This window comes from Hibiscus syriacus, unplaced genomic scaffold (assembly GCF_006381635.1).
Source record: "Hibiscus syriacus cultivar Baekdansim isolate YM2019G1 unplaced genomic scaffold, ASM638163v2 tig00110777_pilon, whole genome shotgun sequence".
Taxonomy (NCBI): domain Eukaryota; kingdom Viridiplantae; phylum Streptophyta; class Magnoliopsida; order Malvales; family Malvaceae; genus Hibiscus; species Hibiscus syriacus.
In genome coordinates, this window is record NW_024062858.1 from 1,779,319 (window position 1) to 1,800,545 (window position 21,227).

The following is a 21,227-nucleotide window of genomic DNA, read 5'->3' on the forward strand; positions in this document are numbered from 1 at the left end:
TCTCCATAGAGAAATCCGTTCGCAGAGGGATAAAATACGCTGTCTTTGTAAGGCAATCCACAATAACCCAAATAGAATCCTTTTTACCCGGTGATAAAGGCAAACTCATTATGAAATCCATCATAATGTTTTCCTATTTCCACTGAGGAATTGAGATGGGTTGCTACAAACCCGAAGGCGCCTGATGTTTATCTTTTACTTATTGACAATTTAGCCATTTTGATACAAATTTCTTAATGTCTCTCTTTATGCTTAGCCATTTAAAATGCTCTTTCAAATCTTAATACATATTTTTTCCTCCTAGGTGCATTGTTAAAGGACTACAGTGAGCTTCATACAATATATCTCTTTTTAACTCAACACTATTAGGAACACAAACTCAGTTTTTGAAATATAAACACCCATTCGACTTAACCTCAAAGTCCTTAAGTCAATCTTTCTCTACTCTATCAAACCAAGCTAAACACTTATCGTCATTCCCTTATAATTCCTTAATCCACTCTAACAATAATGGTTTCAAGATTAACTCAACCATTACTGCACCATTTTCCTTTAGCACAACTCAAGCATCCAAACTACGCAAAGCAGCAAAAGTCTTCCGACTAAGAGCGTCTGCTACTACGTTGGCTTTTCTGGGATAATAATCAATGATGACATCATAATCTTTCAGTAACTCCATCCACCTTTTTTGCCTCAAATTTAACTCCTTTTGTGTCAACAAATACTTCAAACTCCTATGATCGGTGAAGATGTAACAACGTTCATCATATAAATAATGTCGCCAAATTTTCAATGCAAAGACCACAGCTGCTTACTCCAGATCATGCGTCGGATAATTCTTTTCATGAGGCTTCAACTGTCTCGAAGCATAAGCAATTACCTTCCCATCTTGCATTAAAACACAACCCAAACCATTATGGGAAGCATCGCTAAAAATTATGAACTCTTTGTTTGATTCCGGTTACACCAACACCGGAGCTTCAATCAGAACCTTCTTCAATGTTTCAAAGCTCTTCTAACAATTAGAAGTCTAATTAACAATTAGAAGTCCAATCAAAATGCACATCTTTTCTTAACAATTTGGTTAAAGGCAGAGATATCATAGAAAAGTTTTTAATAAACCTTCAATAATAACCTGCTAGACCCAAAAAACTTCAAACTTATGACACATTCTTCGGAATCTCCCATTCTAGCACAGCTTTAAATTTTTGAGGATCTACCCGAATACCCTTTGCAAAAACCACATGTCCAAGGAATGTCACTTCCAACAACCAAAACTCACACTTAGAGAACTTTGCATAAAGTTTCTTGTCTCGAAATGTTTGGAGAACAACACAAAGATGAACATCATATTCCTCCCTTGACTTAGAATACACCAAGATGTCATAAATAAAAACGACCACGAACTAATCAAGATACGGTTGAAAATTCTATTCATCAAGTCCATGAACGCTGCAGGTGCATTAATTAGATCGAATGACATTACTACAAATTTATAATGACCATATTGAATCCTAAACGTCGTTTTTGGAATATCTTTTTTCTTGGATTTTCAACTGGTGATACCCTGACCATAAATCAATCTTTGAAAACACCGCAGATCCCTTTAGTTGATCAAATAAATCATTGATCCTTTGAAGAGAATACTTGCTCTTTATGGTCACCTTGTTAAACTGATGATAATCTATACAAAAACGCATCGAACCATCTTTCTTCTTTATGAATAACACTAGAGCACCCCAAGGTGACACACTAGGTCTAATGAATCCTTTATCTAAAAGCTCCTGTAATTGAACATTTAACTCTTTCAATTCCTTCGGGGCCATTCTAAAAGGATCCATTGAAATTGGTGTTGATTCAGACATCACTTCAATCTGAAACTCAACCTCCTTATCCGTAGGTAACCCAGGCAACTCTTCCAGAAATAATTATGGAAACTCTCTGACTATCGGAATATCTTCAAGCTTCTTTTCTTTGACTCTTGTATCAATTACATTGGCAATATACGCTTGGCATCCTTGCAGCATCAACTTCAGGGCCGACATCAACATTATCATATTAACTAAGGGATTAATTCTTTCGCTGACCACACTAACTTCCAATCCATTAAGGCTTGTTAACTGAACTCGCTTAAGCCAGCAATCCACATTAGCATGATAATAATAAAGTCAATCCATACCAATGATAACCTCGAATTCATCAAAGGGTAATTTTATTAGATTAGCAGGGAATTCAATTCCCTGAATCCATATGGGACACCCTCGATAGATTTGTCTCAACCGAGCACTATTTCCTAATGGATTCGTCACAATCACCTCACTATGAATAAGTTCTAACGGAATGTTCAAATTTTTAACTGGTTTACTACTGACATAGGAATAATTCAATCCATGATCAATCAAAACTAAAACAGATTTATCAACTATCTGAAAAGTACCTGCAATGATTTCAGGATCATCACCATCTTCATTGGTCTTTAAATTATACACCCGAGTGGTAGAGCATACTTCAGGTTGAGTAGTCGACTCAGATTAATTCTTTCCTCTTCCCTCACCTCTACCTCTCGTCGGTGCAGCCGTGGATCTCTCTATTTGGGCAGGCTCTCCCGTCATAATGGGGCAGTCTCGAATAAAATATCATGCCTCTCCTCACTTAAAACAAGCTCTGGAGACCCTTCTGCAAACTCCACTATGGTTTTTCCCACAATGTTGACATTGTTTCGGCTTGTCTGCTCCGGATTCCACCGAATAAGTTTGTCTTGCCCTTCCTGGATTTGATCCTCTACCTGAGGATGCTGCAGATTCTGATCTAGTCTGAGGTTGAGATCTCAAACCTCTACTCTTCTTTGATTGAGAATAACCGAATGAAGTACCCGATCTCATATTCCATTGCGTCATTTGCTCTGCAACTCCAAAGCTTTAGCTCGGTTCACCACCTTTTGGAATGAAGAGAGGTTAAATGCCAATAGTAATTCTTTCAGTCGGAGTCGTAACCCTTCAACAAACCAGTCACATGAGTATTTCTCTGTAGGAACCAACTCGGCAGCAAATCGAATCAACTTGTTGAATTCACACTCAAACTCATACACCGTGCGATTTCCTTGCTTTAGATTCAGAAATTCTTGTTTCATCTTCCTGATAAATTGATCCCCTATGTATTTGTTCTTAAACTCCTCCAGGAAAAAGGGGCAAGTCACATGATCTCTTGAAGCTCTCATCGTCACATTCGACCACCAAATTCTGGCTTGATCTCTTAATAACGAAACTGCACCATCCAATTTCTCCATTTCAGAACAATGGAGATTCTCTAGCATAACTTTCAAATCATAAAGCCACATATCAGTGACAACCGGACCTTCTTCAGTTTCTCCCCTAAATTCAGGCTCTCCTAAATTTATCAGCTCTTTAGGGACATTGATCTTAGGCGCTGAGGAGATAGACGGTTGGAAACATGTCAGGATCGTGTCCAACATTTGAAAGAAAGTCCCCTAATCTTGCACAGACACTCCAGGTTGTGTCTGCTCCTCACCCTGCCTGCTCGGGACAGGTGAGTTACTACTCTCTTCTATCCTATCTCTCGCATCACTTCGGGAGCCTTCAAAGTTGGAAATCTATTAAAATCAATTTACTAAAGGTATTAGCAAGGATATCATATTAATCACCTTATCAGATCAAAAAGACTTTATTAAAAGTTGGCATGTACACTTTTTAAAACAAAAAATAACTTCATTTCGAACTTAAAATCACTTAAATCATAGCTCTGATACCATTAAATGTAACACCCCTGACCCGTATCTAACCCAAATACGAATCTGAGATGTCACGTTTGACTTTTCAAAACATGTGCAATTCACAAATATGAACCCAAATTAAAATTTTAAATCAAAATAAAAAGGTATAAACCTCTTCCTTAAGATAATCATTTCACATACACTTTTACATAAAAACTTAATAATTTACATAAATACCAAAATATTGGAGTTTACAAAATAGATCAGAGCATTTGCAAATTAAACGCTTAAAACATGCCAACAGTTACAAAATTACAAAACACCTACATTTAATTTATTTTGATCTGATCTTCAAAGATATACACTATCCCCACTAACTTCACTCGTTTGCTTTCTTCAAACCTACGCGTAAGAAAATCACACGCTAAGTCGATGACTTAGTGAGGCAATACTAATAGTGCTAACTTAGTAAACAAAATCTTATTTGTTTTATTCAAAATGTTTTACAAAGAACTCTTATTATTTTTCATATAAAAAATATACTTATAACGAGTTTAACTTTGTATATCTTTGTTTCAAATACCCAAGGTATATTACTGAGAACACTAGGTATTTGAGTACATTGAGGTTGTGCACTAATGTTGTCATCACAGCTCGTAATTTGCACCGAAATGCTACATAATTATCACGAATGACCACATAAGTTTACACCGAAATGCCACATAGGTTTGTACTGAAGTGCCACATATTTATCCCGAAGGATCGCATAAAACCCTCGACTATTGGCATGCCAACTATACCTTTAATCCTTATACATATACTTTGGGTTATTACTCACATAATTATGTTCAATCATTATTCGAAATGTTTCTTATTCACGTAGTTTCTCTTTTCATAGAGTCTGTTCACATTCACTGGTTCATATTTCCATAATCGTATGATCATAAAACATAACTTGTATAATATAACTTGAATAAAATATTGAAATATAACATAAAGAAATTATAACGTTTTCGATTGAAAACACTGAGGTTGGCTTATCGCAAGCCTTCCTCAATTCTATTGAAAAACCAAGAAGTTGCACTCACCTTTGCCTCACAGAAGTTCTAATCCAAATCTTTAACACCTTTCGATTTGATACTTAATACGTCGAGTTGTCGGAAGTTGAATAAGATCAATCACTACACAAAACAATCGGATATCATTATCGTTCTTCGAATCGATTATATCTAATCATAATAACTTGGAATGCAAGAAACTCTTTCTTCTATTTCATGCCTAGAAGTATCAGTACTACCCCTAAGTACCGATACTTCCCTTCAAGGGTATCGATACCTCTTCAAGGTACCGATACCGAAATAACATTTTGTAATTTGCTTCTTAATAAGGGTATCGATACCATCCCCTGATATCGGTACTACCCTTATAGTATCGATACTCATCTCAACTGGTATCGATAGTACTATCACAGTATCGATACCCTCCTCAACGGGTATTGATACTACCCTTAGAAAATATTCATATTTAACCCATGAAGTATTGGTACTGTTCTAACGGTATCGATACTCAAAGCCCAGAATGATAATTTTCTCTTCGAAAATTAACCCAAGATCTTCCCAAATCTCTTATATTCATCACCCTCAAGCTTTAAAACTTACCCTTATACTTCCACACCAATTAGTATTCATTTACTACTCTTAATTATCTAAATTCCTGTTTGAACACTTGAATCTTAAAATCATACCAAAATTTTAAATATGTTTTTAATCAATTCTAACACTCCTAACTCTTAAGTTGGATCATTGAGAAGTCAAATATCTCAACAAAACTTCAAAAACCACTCCATATCAAAATTTCATTTCAAAACTCATTTTATAAATTCATCTCTAATACACACTCATCTTGTTGTTTTAATCCTATATAAGCTTTCCTTAAGCTTATATAACACCCCTACTTCCACTACCAAACCAAAAATTAAAGGAAACCACAAAATTCAGATTCTTACCCTGTGAATGGAGCTCACGTAGAAGAATAAGAGATAAGAAAATGGTTCCAGACTTCATTTTTCTTTCTTCCCAAGACCCACGTGTATATCTCCCTTAAAAAGGAAGATAAAATCCCTCTTGGAAAAGACCATATTGCCCTCTTCACTAAACCAAAATTTCCATTAAGCTCTTCACATAAATTCCACTATAAATCCTTGAATTTAATGATTTATTCTAATTCAAACACTAAGTTTAGAATTTTTACAATTTGACCACTGACCCGATTATTGGGATGTTACAGATTGATATATCTTAGATTAAGCATATGGACTTGGGATACTCTTGTGGAAATTTTGCAAATGTTCTTGCAAGGATGTAGCAACTTGGTGCTTTTTTTAATATAAATATATAATTTATACAAAAAAATTATTATTGCATTATCAAATTTTTGTGTTAGAATTTGATTATGGGTAGCCTTTTGTTACGATGATGGAATGTTTATATGTTGGTTCACCAAAAGACAAATGGGGTTAAAAAGATTCCAACAGAAATTACATTTGTCGTTGCCTGAAACAACAATGGTAGACACCAGACAAGAGATTAGGGAACCCTAATGATGGTATGGGCAACTCAACAAAAATATGTATGTTTCCATTGCTTTGCCTTCTTATAGCTTAACCCAAACATAATTTGGTTGACTTTTCAGACAATGGGATTTTACTGCAATCATAAGGGACAAAAAAATTTAGGACAATTAGATGACTAAAAATAAATGAAAAAGATTAATAAAAAAAGAGAATATATTCATTAGAAAAAAATAATTAATTAATCCTAATCGTTAATTTTCATTCATATATCCATTAGTCTCAAACTATACAAATCTAAAAGAATTGTATGATAGATCTTAACATATATAATATTTATATATACAGGTTGATGAAGATGATTTGGGACGAAGGCAAAGGCCTAAATAAAGTTCATTTAAATATTTTTGCTTATATTATCATCATCATTATTATTATAAAATACATGTTTTGTTTTCTGTAAAGTGGATGGCTGTGGTTTAATCATTTATTTAGGTTTAGATAGAATATAAATAGGGACATAAAATTTTATATTAAAAATATAAATATTTAAGAAATTATATTATAAATTTAAATCATATAAAATTATAAAAATTTTAAAACATACAATTATATTACGAATAAAAAAATTACGACCTTTTTAATACTCCTTTCGATCCATTCCTACTAGAGAGATTTGTTTATTTACAACATTATCATTATTGGGCGGGTAGTGTAATAATATTAAAATACTATAGAAACTGACGTGGTGACAGTGCATGTGGGTGGTGGTCTTTGTCATTACAGTGGGCCCAGGAGGAATATATTGTTGATGAAATCCATCCATCAAAAACAATGATCAGACGGTTGTCCAACGTCTGTGACTCAAGGCATTTGTCAGTTTAGCATTCATTGTTAAAGCCAAAAGAGCTGTCACAACTCACAAGTTGGTACATTGAATACGATGTTTGCATTGACTTTTTTAGTTAGCTTGACATCAGATCTGTACTTGTTTTTACATAACATGATCCAACGGTGGGCTGGATGTTTGTATTTGAAGGAAGCGGTGGGACTCTAGCAATATTATCAAAGAGGTGTTCAAAGTAACGTGAATTGACTTTTTATGAAAATGTTAAATTCTGGTTTTGAACCCTCAACTATGACTGACTTTGAGGTTTAGTCCATATATAATTTGATCTTTTATTATATCATTAATGGTTAACTATTCCAATTAAAATGCCTTTTTGAATACTTATCACTATGATGGGTTGAAAATGATGATTCTAAGTAAAATATACTTTTAATATTTAAACTAAAATAATTAACGATCTTACATAATCAGATTAATTGTCAACATTGTAAATCTAGGATTTGAATCATGATGTCATGAATGGAGTAAGTTAGATTAGAAGGATCATCCATATAATATGTCTCTCGATATCATATTTGTATTAATTGAACGATGGGTCTTAATCGTATATGAATCGTTAGATCGATAATTTTTTTAATAATATGAAGTGATTATAAAATAGTATTTGTTCAGAATTTTTCTTAACTATTGACAACACACACTTTATAGACGTAGCTGCTTGAAGCCAAAATCATCTAGGGAGAACAACACTTCCTTTTACTGCTAGGTTACTCAACGGATTCTATGCCAACAAATTATAACATTGTAAAAGAGAGTGATCAAATCATAGCAAATTAAAGAATAAAGTACTAAACCCTAAAATTGATCATAATAGAGAGATCAAAATTATAATTTGACCAAAAATATCGAAACCCTATCAGCCTCTATTTGTGTTATAAATACGTGGTGCGTTGCATTTCTAATTTATCCAATCACTCTAAACTAGGCTACCCTTTGCTCCGTCCGAGTCCTCCCCATCATATCGTCATCCTCTTCTGCAATCTTCAAACCGTTAGTTCATTTTATTTTAATCTGCAACTCACATGCGCGTGATCTTCCATTGTTTCTGAGCTTTCTGTTCTCTTTCATTTGAAGCTGGATCGGTTCGTTCTCACTCTTCCTTAACTATACCTTTATAAAAACATATCAAGCATGTAAGTTTCGCCCTTCCTAGTTCAAATCCTGTTCAAAAACACTCAAAAAAAAAAAAAAATCTTGAATTTCCATGCAAGTAGTTGAAGTTTTTGGTTTATCTATCTAGGTAGCTGTAGTTTGTAATCTGGCTATTTTCATCCCTCCTATTCCTTAGCCAAACTTTTATAAAAGCCTGCACAGCATGTAACTCAGTGTTTCCATCTCTTCAATTACAAAAACCAAAAAAAAAAGGTATATAGGATCTGTAGTTTATACCATAATGTTTCCATAGGATTTGTTCATAGTCTTGTTCTTGATTCTTGCTGATCGTGGCGAAAATTAGAACAACCGTGTAGCTACACCTTTATAAAAGCTTTCGAATCATGTAACGGTCGTTTTCTCCTAGCTACCGTTTGAATATCAATTCTTAAAAAAAAAAAAAAAAGGTTTGTTTTAGTGAAGAAAAGATGCCGGACGAAGAGACCGCAACCCCTACTGCATCAGCACCGGCGACGCCGGGAACGCCGGGTGGACCGCTGTTCACGTCGATGAGGGTGGACTCGTTGTCTTATGATCGGAAGTCAATGCCTCGATGCAAATGCTTTCCTGTGACTGCCCCGACATGGGGACAGCCTCACACATGCTTCACCGACTTCCCAGTGCCTGACGTCTCCCTTACCCGAAAGGTGCGCCGCCGCTCTCTTTCTCTTTCTCCGGTGATTTTTTAATCAATTATTATGGTTTCGGTTTCATATTGAATTCAAATGGCAATATATTAAGACTGAATTACGTCAAATATGATAAAGCATATGGCAGTGTCTGCTAGGTGTTTACTTGTTACCTGCATTATATAAGCCTTTGCATCAGGACGGGCCCTACTCCATAGAAATGAGTTCATCTAGCATAATAAATTATTAGTTTATCAACGAATCAATTGATCCAGTCAAATAAGACAGCAGCTTTCTTAAATAAAATTAAAAATTTAAATTCTTATGAGTGATACCAATTAGATTAAGAGAATTATTCCCATAATCGATTTATCTACTATAAACTAATTATATGGAATTTACAATAATATACTTGCAATAATTTGATCTAATGAGATAGATATTAATATTTTGAGTAAGATAAAAATTTTCAATATTTAAAAACGATACAAGGTGGATTGAAAGGGAACCCTATAATCGATTTTGTAGTATCTACTCTAAATTAATTATAGAGAGTTTACAATAATATATTTATAATCAATTGGTCTAATATGATTAGATATTAGATTCATTAATAAAGCTAAAGATTTGAATCCTTAAAATGATGCAAACTAAATTAAGAGAATTATCTCTGTAATCTATCTTTGTAGTACATGGTCTAGGAAATTCACACCAATGTGCTTGTAATTAAAGATGTATGGTAAATTATGAAACAATGACTAGCACAAATTACAATGGTGTACGGATTTATATATGCAGCTGGGGGCAGAATTTGTGGGAACCTTTATCCTGATATTTGCGGCAACAGCCGGACCTATAGTGAACCAGAAATATGACGGAGCCGAGTCACTGATCGGAAACGCCGCATGCGCAGGGCTGGCCGTGATGATAATAATTTTATCGACCGGACACATTTCTGGGGCTCATCTTAACCCTTCCCTTACCATTGCATTCGCTGCATGTCGTCATTTCCCCTGGACTCAGGTTCCGGCCTACATAGCGGCTCAGGTTTCGGCCTCCATTTGCGCTTCCTTCGCTCTCAAGGGAGTCTTTCATCCCTTCATGTCTGGTGGTGTCACGGTCCCCTCCGTTAACTACGGACAGGCTTTCGCACTCGAATTCCTCATTACTTTTAATCTCCTCTTTGTCGTCACCGCCGTCGCCACAGACACTCGCGCCGTAAATTCTTCTTTGCTCCATCAAAATAACATTTCAGATTGGAAAAAATGGAATTCCATGATTGAAAGTAATCAAACATGTTTATGTTACAGGTGGGAGAGCTGGCAGGAATAGCTGTTGGGGCAACAGTAATGCTCAACATCCTCGTCGCCGGGTAAGAGTCAAATCCCTTTACTTTGCCGTAAGATAAATTCAGGAACAACATTAATATTTTAAGTTTTATAATAAAAGATAAATCTATAAAATATTATACTTCAAAATTTATCATAAAAATATAAAAAAATATTAACATACATAAAAATTTAAAATTTTCAGAAAAAACTATCTCGATCATCTTCTCTATCCATTAGTGAAAGAATTAATGATCAAGAAATGTCAAATGGGATTATGATATATTTTATATAACTTAATTAACTTATTCAAAAGGTCAAAAGTTGTAGTTTTTAATAACAGTAATACGCATGTTATTAATGGGAATAATTATATTTTAATAAGTCTGACTAATTTGCCAACTGTGTCAATAATGTTCATTAAAATAACCTTCAAAACAATTCTCCATATTTGTAATAAACTTTTTTAAAATAAAATTATTGACAAAAATTAATTATTAATTTAGACAAGAGACATGAACCGGCCATTATTGTAAATTTGATGTGACACGTTGAAAGTATTTTGTAGCTAGCAACCGACCGACCACGCCGTGGTACGCAGATATTATATATGAGACTCTTAATTTGCTAGTGATTTGATGGAGTGTGAAGGTGCTATTCAATAATTTAATTAGGGATAAGTATTTAATTGAATTAAATAATTTTTAAATTGATTGAATTAATGAATCATATTTTAAATTGGTTTTTAAATTTTTAAATATTTTAATTTTATCTTTAAATTATGACTTTCAATCTATATTGATCTTTAAACTTTAAAATATTTCAATTTAGTTATCAAACTATGACTCTTATTCAAATATGATCTTAATTTTTTTAAGATTTTAATTTAAATATGACTTTAATTTTATTTTTGTTCTCTCAAAGTTTATAATTCTTTTTACATTTCAAAGTTAAACCATTATATTATTTAAATCAATGTTGAGTATCATTTATGCCCATCTTATTATTACTTAATACATATGTGTGTTTACATGACAGTTATAACAATTTTTTTAACAGTGAATGTAGTTAGTATATATTAATAGTTTGAGGATGAAATTACAAGTTAAGTCAAATTATTTAACATCGAATTGAGACAAAAGTTTATTTTTTTAGTGGAGTCTAGTTTTCTTACGCCGAACATTGTGTTGCAGGCCAAGTAGCGGGGGTTCAATGAATCCAGTGAGGACATTGGGGCCTGCAGTGGCAGCAGGGAGCTACAAGGCATTGTGGATTTACTTGATAGCGCCCACACTGGGAGCCGTGATCGGTTCCGCCACTTACACCTTGGTGAAGCTCCGAGAGGATGAGGTTGAAGCACCGAGCCAGGTCAGGAGTTTCCGACGCTAGCCGATAATATCATCATTGTGAAATGAAATGAATGAATGTTTTGTTTGTTTGCTTGTGTGATTGTGTTTGGGGAATAATAGGCGATGTGACGTCTAAGTCGACGCCCTACAGTAGTTTCGTTGAATTATTATGGTGTGCTTTGGTTTGTTTGGACATGAATGTGTTTGTGTTATGGACCAGTCTGGAACTTGGTTGGTTTTATTTGTAATTTCCTTTTTGCATTGTCAATAATAAAGTTTGTCATGTGTGATATTGTTTAACTGGCTAGCCTTTGGTGTTCTAAAACCTAATCTTTTAGATGAGAATCAAATCACTTTATCACAAAGTGGTTTAAGATTCTTTAACTATAATCTTTAAGATCATTTTATCATTTATCACATGTTATGGAGAGTACGTTATAAAATTTTATAGGACGAAAATATCAATAAAAATATTTAAAATATATTATAATTTAAAATTTTTAAGGGGACTACCTTCAACCATCTCTCATCCCTGATCTGAAAAATGTAAGAAAAATGGTAGTGCATTAATATCCACTCAAGATACTACCTTGAACCTAAAGTTGTTGATTGAATTAATCCGACCCACTAGATGGACAGTATTTTTTTTTTATTAAACTAGATGAACAGTAACGCCTGCAACATGCTACCATTAAAGCAAACGGCTTGCCGTAAATCACTAAAATAATCCGATTACCATATCAACGTTCATGCACATGGAATTATGTTCCGTCTGCAACTAAGAGGCAGTCGACAGCAACCCTTACGTGTGAGAAAACGCAGCACCAAAATGGCATCCAATATCGAAGAAGCATTTACTATACCCTAATTCCTCCTCTTTTTGTCGCTTTCATTTCATCAGGGAAGCAAACAAATAAAGATTTTCTGAATTCTCTCATGCATCTTTTTGACCAGTAAACACAACTTCTTGTAATAAATGTAGCATTCACATTGAACCTAAGGCTTGCCTCCCAAGTCCCAAGAGATTCTGCAGATCCCACAATTTCGTGCAAATTATATACGAGGGAGTGATCTTATCTCAAGCAGGAGCATATTTACTGCATAATAAATAAACAACAATCATTTTACAGTTGAAACCAAGACGAAAATGACACTTCTCGGCCCAAGTGCAACACAAAAGCCCTTTAGCAAAAAATCTAGCTTAAACCAACAGGATTGTGCACTAACTTGCAGGAGTTGCAGCCACTTCACCCCCTCGATGAAGTCAAGTTCAATCAAGTAAAAGAACTAACTTGAAATTGTTGGAGAGGGAGTGGATAATGGACTAGGAAAGATTTAAAGAGATGATTGAGTTCTATTAGAATCTTTATACAGAGTCCTTGCCTAACATTTGTGTTCCAACCTGTGACCCAAATTCTATTTGGTCCTGCCTGACAAGTTTGCCATACGACATGCTTAGTGAAGAAATAATCTTGATTATCATAGAATTTTTCAAGTAAATTTTTGTGTTCTTTTTGTTGTTTACTGTCATTATAATCCTGATTATCGTAACACAAACTATAGAGTGACTTTTCAGCCACCTGAAGCTACGAAATCAGAGTTGCTACACATATATGTTTCATATTAAGAGGTTCATGATGTATTGTTTAGTGCGACTCCATATAAAGCTTCGGGTCCGGTTGGTTTTCAAGCTTGCTTCTTTCAAAAGAACTGGGAGATTTGTGAAAGGGGAGGAGACCCTACTCCTCCGTAAGGCTTTTAAAAAATGGATTGTTCGGTGGACATTAATAAAACCTTTATTACTTTGGTGTCAAAGGTTCATCATCCTGAAGCAATTAGTAAGTTGCAGCCAATTAGTTTCTGTAATGATCTACAAGATTATTTCCAAGGTAATTACCTTGGTGTCAAAGGTTTTGGGAGTATCATCCCTATAACACATATTTTGAATTAATTGATCAATATGTTAGATACCGATAATTAATCTAAAAAATATTATTAGATATTTTTCTTAACAGAAAGACTAAAACCATAATGTAAACATCCAATTCCGTCCGAAGATTTTTAAATTAAATTCATGGTGGTAAAAAGTAACGTACGTGAATTAGTTCGGGTTGCATGAACAAGTGAATCAATGGAGTCTTAAATTGGTAAAATTTGTATAGAGTGAACAATTAGTTCGGGTTGCATGAACAAGTTTTTCAAAGTTCAATTTCAATCCTTAAAAGTGAAAAATTGTGATTCATACTTAAAATATTTTTGAAACAATTTTTACAAAGTATTTCGAACCAAAATCGAACCAAAAATCAAATTTACAAAGTGATGTACCGTTGCACTACATTGATGCATCGATGCACACCCATTTCGAATGCATTTTGTGTAGCGATGCACATGCCATGTATCGATGCACTCTTAAATATTTTGAACATCGAATACATTTTGTGTACCGATGCACAGACCATGCATCGATGCACTCCAGGCTCATTTAAAACATCGAATGTAATTAGTGCACCGATGCACCCCTAGTGTACCGATGCACTAAGTCTTCCAACGGTCGAAATATTTGAATTTTACACATAGTGTACCGATGCACCTTGGCTATGCATCGATGCACCATACGCTCCCAACTGTTTTATTAATTGTTTTCACAGAATAACGACTCTATTGACTCCATTAATGATTCCCAACGTTCAGAAGTGATTCAAGGAGTATTTAAACAAGCTTAGGAGCCATTGATCAACAACAATCAAGAAGAAAAAAAGAGAGAATCAAAGAGAAAGCCTTAAACTTATTGTTTGAGCATTTCAAAGCCTATTTTTCATTCAATATTCATTTTGCTTTCAAGAACACCATTTGCGCTCTATTGTATTTATCATTGAGTGTTCTTTCTTTATTCTAAACTTGTGCAAACAATCTACCTTATGAGGTTTTTCTTGTAAGTTTGTGTATTTCTCTTTGGGAGAGAGTGTTCTCAAGAATTTGGGGTATAATTCTTGAGGGAGTTGTAAGGTTACTCTTTGTCCTCAAAAGAAAGAACAAATTAGTGAATTTGTTGGAAAATCCTTAGTGTGGATAGCTAAGGTAGTGGACGTAGACTTTGGTTGAGAAAGTCGAAGCACTCTAAATCGTTGTGCAATTATTTTCAATTTTCTGCAAAAGCTTCCACCAAAATTTTTATTGCCAATTCACCCCCTCTTGGCCAATTCGTCGATCGATTAACTCAATAATTGGTATCAGAGCCTCACTCATTTGAAGGTTTAATTGCCTCTTGAGTCGATTCGGGAAGATTTATATCGATATTCAAGTCATCAATGGCCTCTACTTCAAACTCCGACTTCGGTCTTGATTCTATGCCTATCAATAAGCCTCTTTTCTTCAATGGAGCTAATTATGCTTATTGGAAGAATAGAATGAGGTACTTCATTCAATCAAGTGACATGGGAGCATGGAATATCATAGAAGATGGATATTTCATTCCTTCTACTCATTCAAGATTATGGAGTGAAGCAGAGACAAGAATGTTCCAGCTCAACTCAAAAGCTATCCATATTATTTTTTGTGCTCTTGGACCGGATGAATACGGAAGAGTCTCATCTTGTACAACCGCTAAGGAGATATGGGATAAACTTCAAGTCACTCATGAAGGCACAGATGAGGTAAAAAAATCTAAAATTAGTCTTCTAAATCATAGCTATGAAAATTTCAGGATGAAATCGGATGAAGATATCAAAGCTATGACGGATAGATTTTCCACGATTGTCAATGGTCTCAAATCATGTGGAGAGATCATTTCAAATGAAAAGCTTGTGAGGAAGTTAGTTTACTCTCTTCCAAAATCTTGGCAATCAAAGAAGACAACAATCATCGATGCTAAAAACTTAAAGTCTTTAACTCTCGAAGAGTTAATTGGTTCTCTCATCACTCATGAAATGATGCTTCAAGATGAGGTAGACCTCGAGAAGATTGATGAGACAAAGAAGGAGAAGGAGAAAAAGAAGAATGTGGGAGTTGCTCTCAAATCCACAAGAGATGAGAGTGATTCGGATGAAGATGACGATAACGAGGAAATGGCATTATTTGCCAAACGGTTCAGAAAATTAACGAGGCTCAACCGAGGAAGAAAATTCAAACGAAACGAAGGCTTCAAAAATGAATCAAATGAGAAATACCCTATTATTTGCTATAAGTGCAAAAAGTCGGGTCATGTCAAATACGATTGCTCGCAATTGAAGAAAAAGGGTCAATCCAAGAAGAAACACAAGGCTCATGTGGCTATATGGAGCGATGAAGAAGGTTCTGATGAAGAGGAACAAAAAGTGCTTAATAGCCATCGGAGAAAATTCTCAGGTAACCTCTAACTAATTTGATTCAGATGATTTATCTTATGATGAGTTATTAGAGGATTATAATGGGTTGGCTTCAGATTATAAGACTTTATTTTCAAAATACAAAAATGATATTTCAATCCTGAAAAATGAAAATAGTCTTATGACCAAAACCAACAATGATCTTGAAAGTAAGATTAAAGAATTGCAAATCAAAATTGAAGATTTTGAAAAGAAAAATAATGATTTGCATAACTTCCTTTCAAAAGTTCATGACGATCATCAAAAGAAAATTGATGATCTTAAAGCTTCTTTTAATAAAGTTGAACCAAAATGTTTTGAAAATGGAGAAAGTTCAAAAATCAACTTTGTTAGAAAAAGTTTTAAAAACTACTATCATAGAGGTCCCCGAAGAACCTCAAATGGAAAAATCATTAGAAGTATATGGGTTCCTAAAGAACTCATTACTACTAAAGATAAGAATATCATACACAAATGGATATCCAAGGGGACTAGGATTTTGGAGACTAATGAATATGGACCCAAAACAAATTGGGTACCAAAAATAAAATTTTAATCTATGTTTGTAGGAAAATGAGCATTGCTACAAGGCACGGGAAACAAATTCAAACTCATGGTACCTTGATAGTGGATGCTCAAGACACATGACCGTAGACAAAAACCAGTTCATAGAGCTTAAAGACAAAAATGGATGAGAAGTGACTTTTGGTGATAATTCAAAAGTTCACATTGAAGGTATAGGTACAATAGGTAATACCTCTTCCATACAAATAGAAAATGTTTTATATGTGTATGGGTTAAAGCATAATTTATTGAGTATTAGTCAATTTTGTGATAAAAGATACAATGTCTTATTTGAATCTAATGGTTGTAAAGTAATCGACATTGCATCTAATTGGATTATGCTTGTTGGTATATGATGCATTTAGATACAATAAATATGACTAACTTGTGCCTAGTTACTAAGGATGAGCATGATAGTTGGTTATGGCATAGGAGACTAGGACATACTAGCATGAGTGTTTTACAATGACTAATTCAAGGAGATTTAGTAGGAGGGTTGCCAAAGCTAAAATTTAATAATAATAAAATATGTAATGCTTGTGCTAAAGGAAAACAACATAGAGCTTCCTTTAAGTCCATTAATGATGTATCAACTAGTAGAGTATTACAATTGATCCATATAGATCTTTTTGGGCCAATTAGGACTATTAGCTTGGGTGGAAAACAATATTGCTTTGTATTGGTAGATGACTATTCTAGATATACTTGGGTTCTATTTTTAAGTACTATAGATGAAGTATTAGAAAAATTCATCACGTTTTCAAAGGTAATCCAAAACGAAAAAGGTTACTCCATAACTAGTGTTAGGAGTGATCATGGTACTGAATTTGAAAATCTTGGATTTACTGATTTTTGTAATTCTAATGGTATTAACCATAATTTTTCAGCACCTAGAACCCCTCAACAAAATGGAGTTGTTGAGAGGAAAAATCAAACTTTAGAAGAAATGGTTAGAACCATGCTTTGTGAAAATAATTTGCCAAAATATTTTTGGGCTGAAGCCACAAGTACCGCTTGTTATGTTATAAACCGTGTAATGATTAGGCCAATTTTAAAGAAAACTCCATATGAACTTTTAAAAAATAAAAGGCCTAACATTAGTTATTTTCATCCTTTTGGATGTAAATGTTTTGTTTTAAACAACGGTAAAGAAAATTTTGGCAAATTTGATGCTAAAAGTGATGAAGGAATTTTTATGGGTTATTCCTTAAATTCTAAAGCTTATCAGATATTTAATAAAAGAACTTTAGTTGTAGAAGAGTCTATACATGTTTTTTTCAATGATAATCCCCATCCGAGGAAGGATTCTTGTGTGAATGATGATATAGGTATTATAAACACAAATAGCGTTAGGCATGACGTTGGATAACCATCATCAAAGGAAGAACTGAAAGATGAGGAAACTCATGATGTTCTCAAGAATCCAACCATTGAATAAAGGGAAGTATCTTCCCAAGAGAATACAACTATGTCAAGGATGGTGAGATTATAGGTGATCCATCCAAAGGGGTAACAACTCGATCTTCTCTTAAAAATATATGTAATTATGTTGCATTTATCTCATGCATAGAACCTAAAAATATTAAAGAAATATTAAATGATGAACATTGGATTATGGCTATGCAAGAAGAGTTAAATCAATTTGAGAGAAGTAGAGTATGAACATTAGTTGAAAGGCCTAGTAATAAATCTATTGCAGGTACTAGATGGTTATTTAGGAATAAGCTTGATGAGAGTGGTAATATAGTGAAAAACAAGGCTAGACTTGTTGCTCAAGGGTATACTCAAGAAGAAGGTATAGATTTTGGTGAAACATACGCTCCCGTAGCTAGGATGGAAGCAATTAGAATGTTATTAGCATTTTCATGCTTCAATGAATTTAAATTATATCAAATAGATGTTAAGAGTGCATTTTAAATGGTTTTATAAAAGAAAACGTTTATGTGGAACAACCTCCAGGTTTTGAATATTCAAAATTTCCAGATCATGTTTTCAAATTGACAAAAGCTTTATATGGTTTAAAACAAGCTCATAGAGCTTGGTATGAAAGATTGTCAAAATTTTTAATTGAAAAGGGTTTTTCAAAAGGGAAGGTTGACACTACATTGTTTTTAAAGAGAAAAGGTAAAGATTTATTAGTAGTTCAAATTTATGTTGATGATATAATTTTGGTTCTACTAATGATGTTCTTTGCCAAGTATTTTCTAAGCTAATGCAGAGTGAATTCGAGATGAGCATGATGGGGGAGCTCTCATATTTCTTGGGACTCCAAATCAAGCAAAGAAAAGATAGAATCTTATCAATCAAGCTAAATACGTCAAGGATATGCTCAAGAAGTTTGGACTGGAAAATAGGAAACCTCATGTCACTCCAATGAGTTCTTCTACAAAGCTTGACAAAGATGAAGGAGGTAAATGTGTGGATGTTAAATTATATAGGTCAATGATTGGACTGAACATATGCTGTGCTAGATTTCAATCATGTCCTAAGGAATCACATTTACTAGTTGTTAAGATAATCTTTATATACCTTAAGGACACTCCTAGTTTAGGACTTTGGTATCCTAGAGACTCTAGCTTTAGCTTGCATGCCTTCTCTGATGCGGATTATGGAGGATGCAAAATAGATAGGAAAAGCACCTCCGGTACTTGCCAATTCCTAGGAAATATGTTGATTTCTTGGTTTTCAAAGAAACAAAATTTTGTTGCATTATCTACCACTGAAGCGGAATACATTTCAGCCGGTAGTTGTTGTGCACAAGTTTTATGGATGAAACAATAACTTTTTGATTATGGAATTGAAGTAGGTACCATACCTATCAAATGAGACAATACTAGTGCTACTTGTCTCACTAAAAATCCCATCCAACACTCTAGAACTAAGCATATTGAAATTAGACATCATTTCATTAGAGATCATGTCACAAAAGAACATATAGTTCTAGAATATGTTGATACTTTGCATCAATTAGCGGATATTTTTATAAAACCTTTATATAAAGAAAGATTTTGGACACTTAGAGAGAATTAGGTTTAACTGACCTATCTTCACTTAGTGTTTAAAATAATTATAGCACTTTTAATTAGCTTTTGGAAAATGCTTATAAATAACATTTTTGATTGCATTCTTTGCTATTAGTTAGAGGAAGTTTATGATTCTTAGTGAAAATTAATTATATGTTCAAGTTATGTTTAAATATAGATTTGATTGATTGAACCTAGTTAATTTTCAATATATGAGTTGCCAATACCACTAGAGCTAATTAATTTAGCATTTTGAATGTTTAAAACGCACTTTTGAATTTTAGTGCATAATGCATTGATACACTAGACAGTCCATCGATGCATCCCTTGAATGTGCATCGATACACCATGAAGGTGTACCGATGCATTCCTTGAATGTGCATCGATGCATTATGCTGTGCATCGATACACCCATCGAGTTTTTGGGTTTAAATGCTTGATTTCTTCCTTATTTCAAAACCCCAAACCTAAACACACTCACATGTACGCCCCTATCTCTCACACAAATCTCTCTATTGCTTCAAATCAATGATTTTAAGTCAGAATTCTCTTGCATTTTATCTCCAAATCCTGCTACTATCATTAATCAAGTGCAAACAACATCTCATTCTCACAAAATCTGAATTTTCAAGATAATATTTCAAAAACCTCTGTTTTATTGATTTATAAACTTAGGACTAGTTTTGATTAGTTCTAGGTTGAACTAAATATCGAGCATTGATTGTTTAGTGATTAGAAACTATTTTCTACAATTAATTTCATCAAAAACACAAGATTTTTCAAAGATTTTCAAAAATTTCGAAATACAACAATTTTCCTATTTTTCGAAAATTGTTGTTTTAATTGATGTTTTTGGTTCAATTATGTTGTTTTCATGAAAACTATATATATTATGATTTTAAAACATTATTTTCCAAATAGTTTTAAAAACTTTGCCCATTAGGATTCGGTTTAGAGAACCTTGAAATATTGAGGACTCAATTGAGTTTTGGGATTGATTGAAATTGCATACATGTGTTTTAAAATTACAGGTATTCATCATATTCCGATTCTTTAAACCATGTCTAATCTTAAACATCCTAGGTCTTCATCGAGTCATTCAAGTCAAAACCGACCTCCTATTTCTCCACCCAATCCAAATCCAAACCCAAATGACCCAAATATGTCCATTCTAAACTCATGTTTTAATATACCTGGCTATAGACAAAATTTCTACCGTAGGTATCATACTTGTTTTGAGTCATACAAAATACGGGAAGAACGTATCCCTTCGATCCAAGCTATGGAAGATATAAATTTCCAATATCTTCATACTCTTAAATCCTGGAAGTTTGATACACTTTTTCAACTCAAACCTATTGTTTATCAACAATTAGTTCGCATCTTCTATTCCAATGCGGTATGTGTCCAAAACGAATGTCGATCCGAAACCATAGGAATTCATTCCTATCTTTTAGGTCAATTTGTTTTTATTGACTCTGACACTATCGCTACTCATTTTATACTAGATAACTTAGGTTTATACAATGAAAAGGAGATTATGTCATCACCTTATAAATCTAATGATATATTAGTACCTTAAGAACTCATCACGATCCATTTCTATTTGATGATCTCTTGGTGGTTTAGG

The 21,227-nt window shown here is 33.8% G+C and overlaps 1 protein-coding gene across 2 annotated transcripts; it reads left to right on the top strand.

The window, feature by feature from the left end:
• Nucleotides 1-8,187: 8,187 nt before the first annotated feature.
• Nucleotides 8,188-11,762, top strand: LOC120140052 (probable aquaporin NIP5-1). Of its 2 annotated transcripts, XM_039155111.1 has the most exons (5): nucleotides 8,188-8,573; nucleotides 8,749-9,008; nucleotides 9,789-10,208; nucleotides 10,301-10,362; nucleotides 11,512-11,762. In XM_039155111.1, exons 2-5 carry the CDS (start codon nucleotides 8,790-8,792, stop codon nucleotides 11,705-11,707), a joined length of 897 nt encoding a protein of 298 aa, XP_039011042.1. In that variant the 5' UTR covers nucleotides 8,188-8,573; nucleotides 8,749-8,789; the 3' UTR covers nucleotides 11,708-11,762. The 2 variants fall into 2 exon arrangements, with proteins under 2 accessions (XP_039011042.1, XP_039011043.1); XM_039155112.1 differs by lacking the exon at nucleotides 8,188-8,573 and having other exon boundaries at nucleotides 8,581-9,008.
• The last annotated feature ends 9,465 nt before the right edge of the window (nucleotides 11,763-21,227 follow it).

Excerpts from the sequence above, each read along its gene's own strand:
- LOC120140052 (XM_039155111.1), top strand. The coding sequence starts at position 8,790 with ATGCCGGACGAAGAGACCGCAACCCCTACTGCATCAGCACCGGCGACG. Across the intron at positions 9,009-9,788 it reads ACGTCTCCCTTACCCGAAAG|CTGGGGGCAGAATTTGTGGG; the intron begins GTGCGCCGCCGC and ends TTATATATGCAG. Across the intron at positions 10,363-11,511 it reads CTCAACATCCTCGTCGCCGG|GCCAAGTAGCGGGGGTTCAA; the intron begins GTAAGAGTCAAA and ends ATTGTGTTGCAG.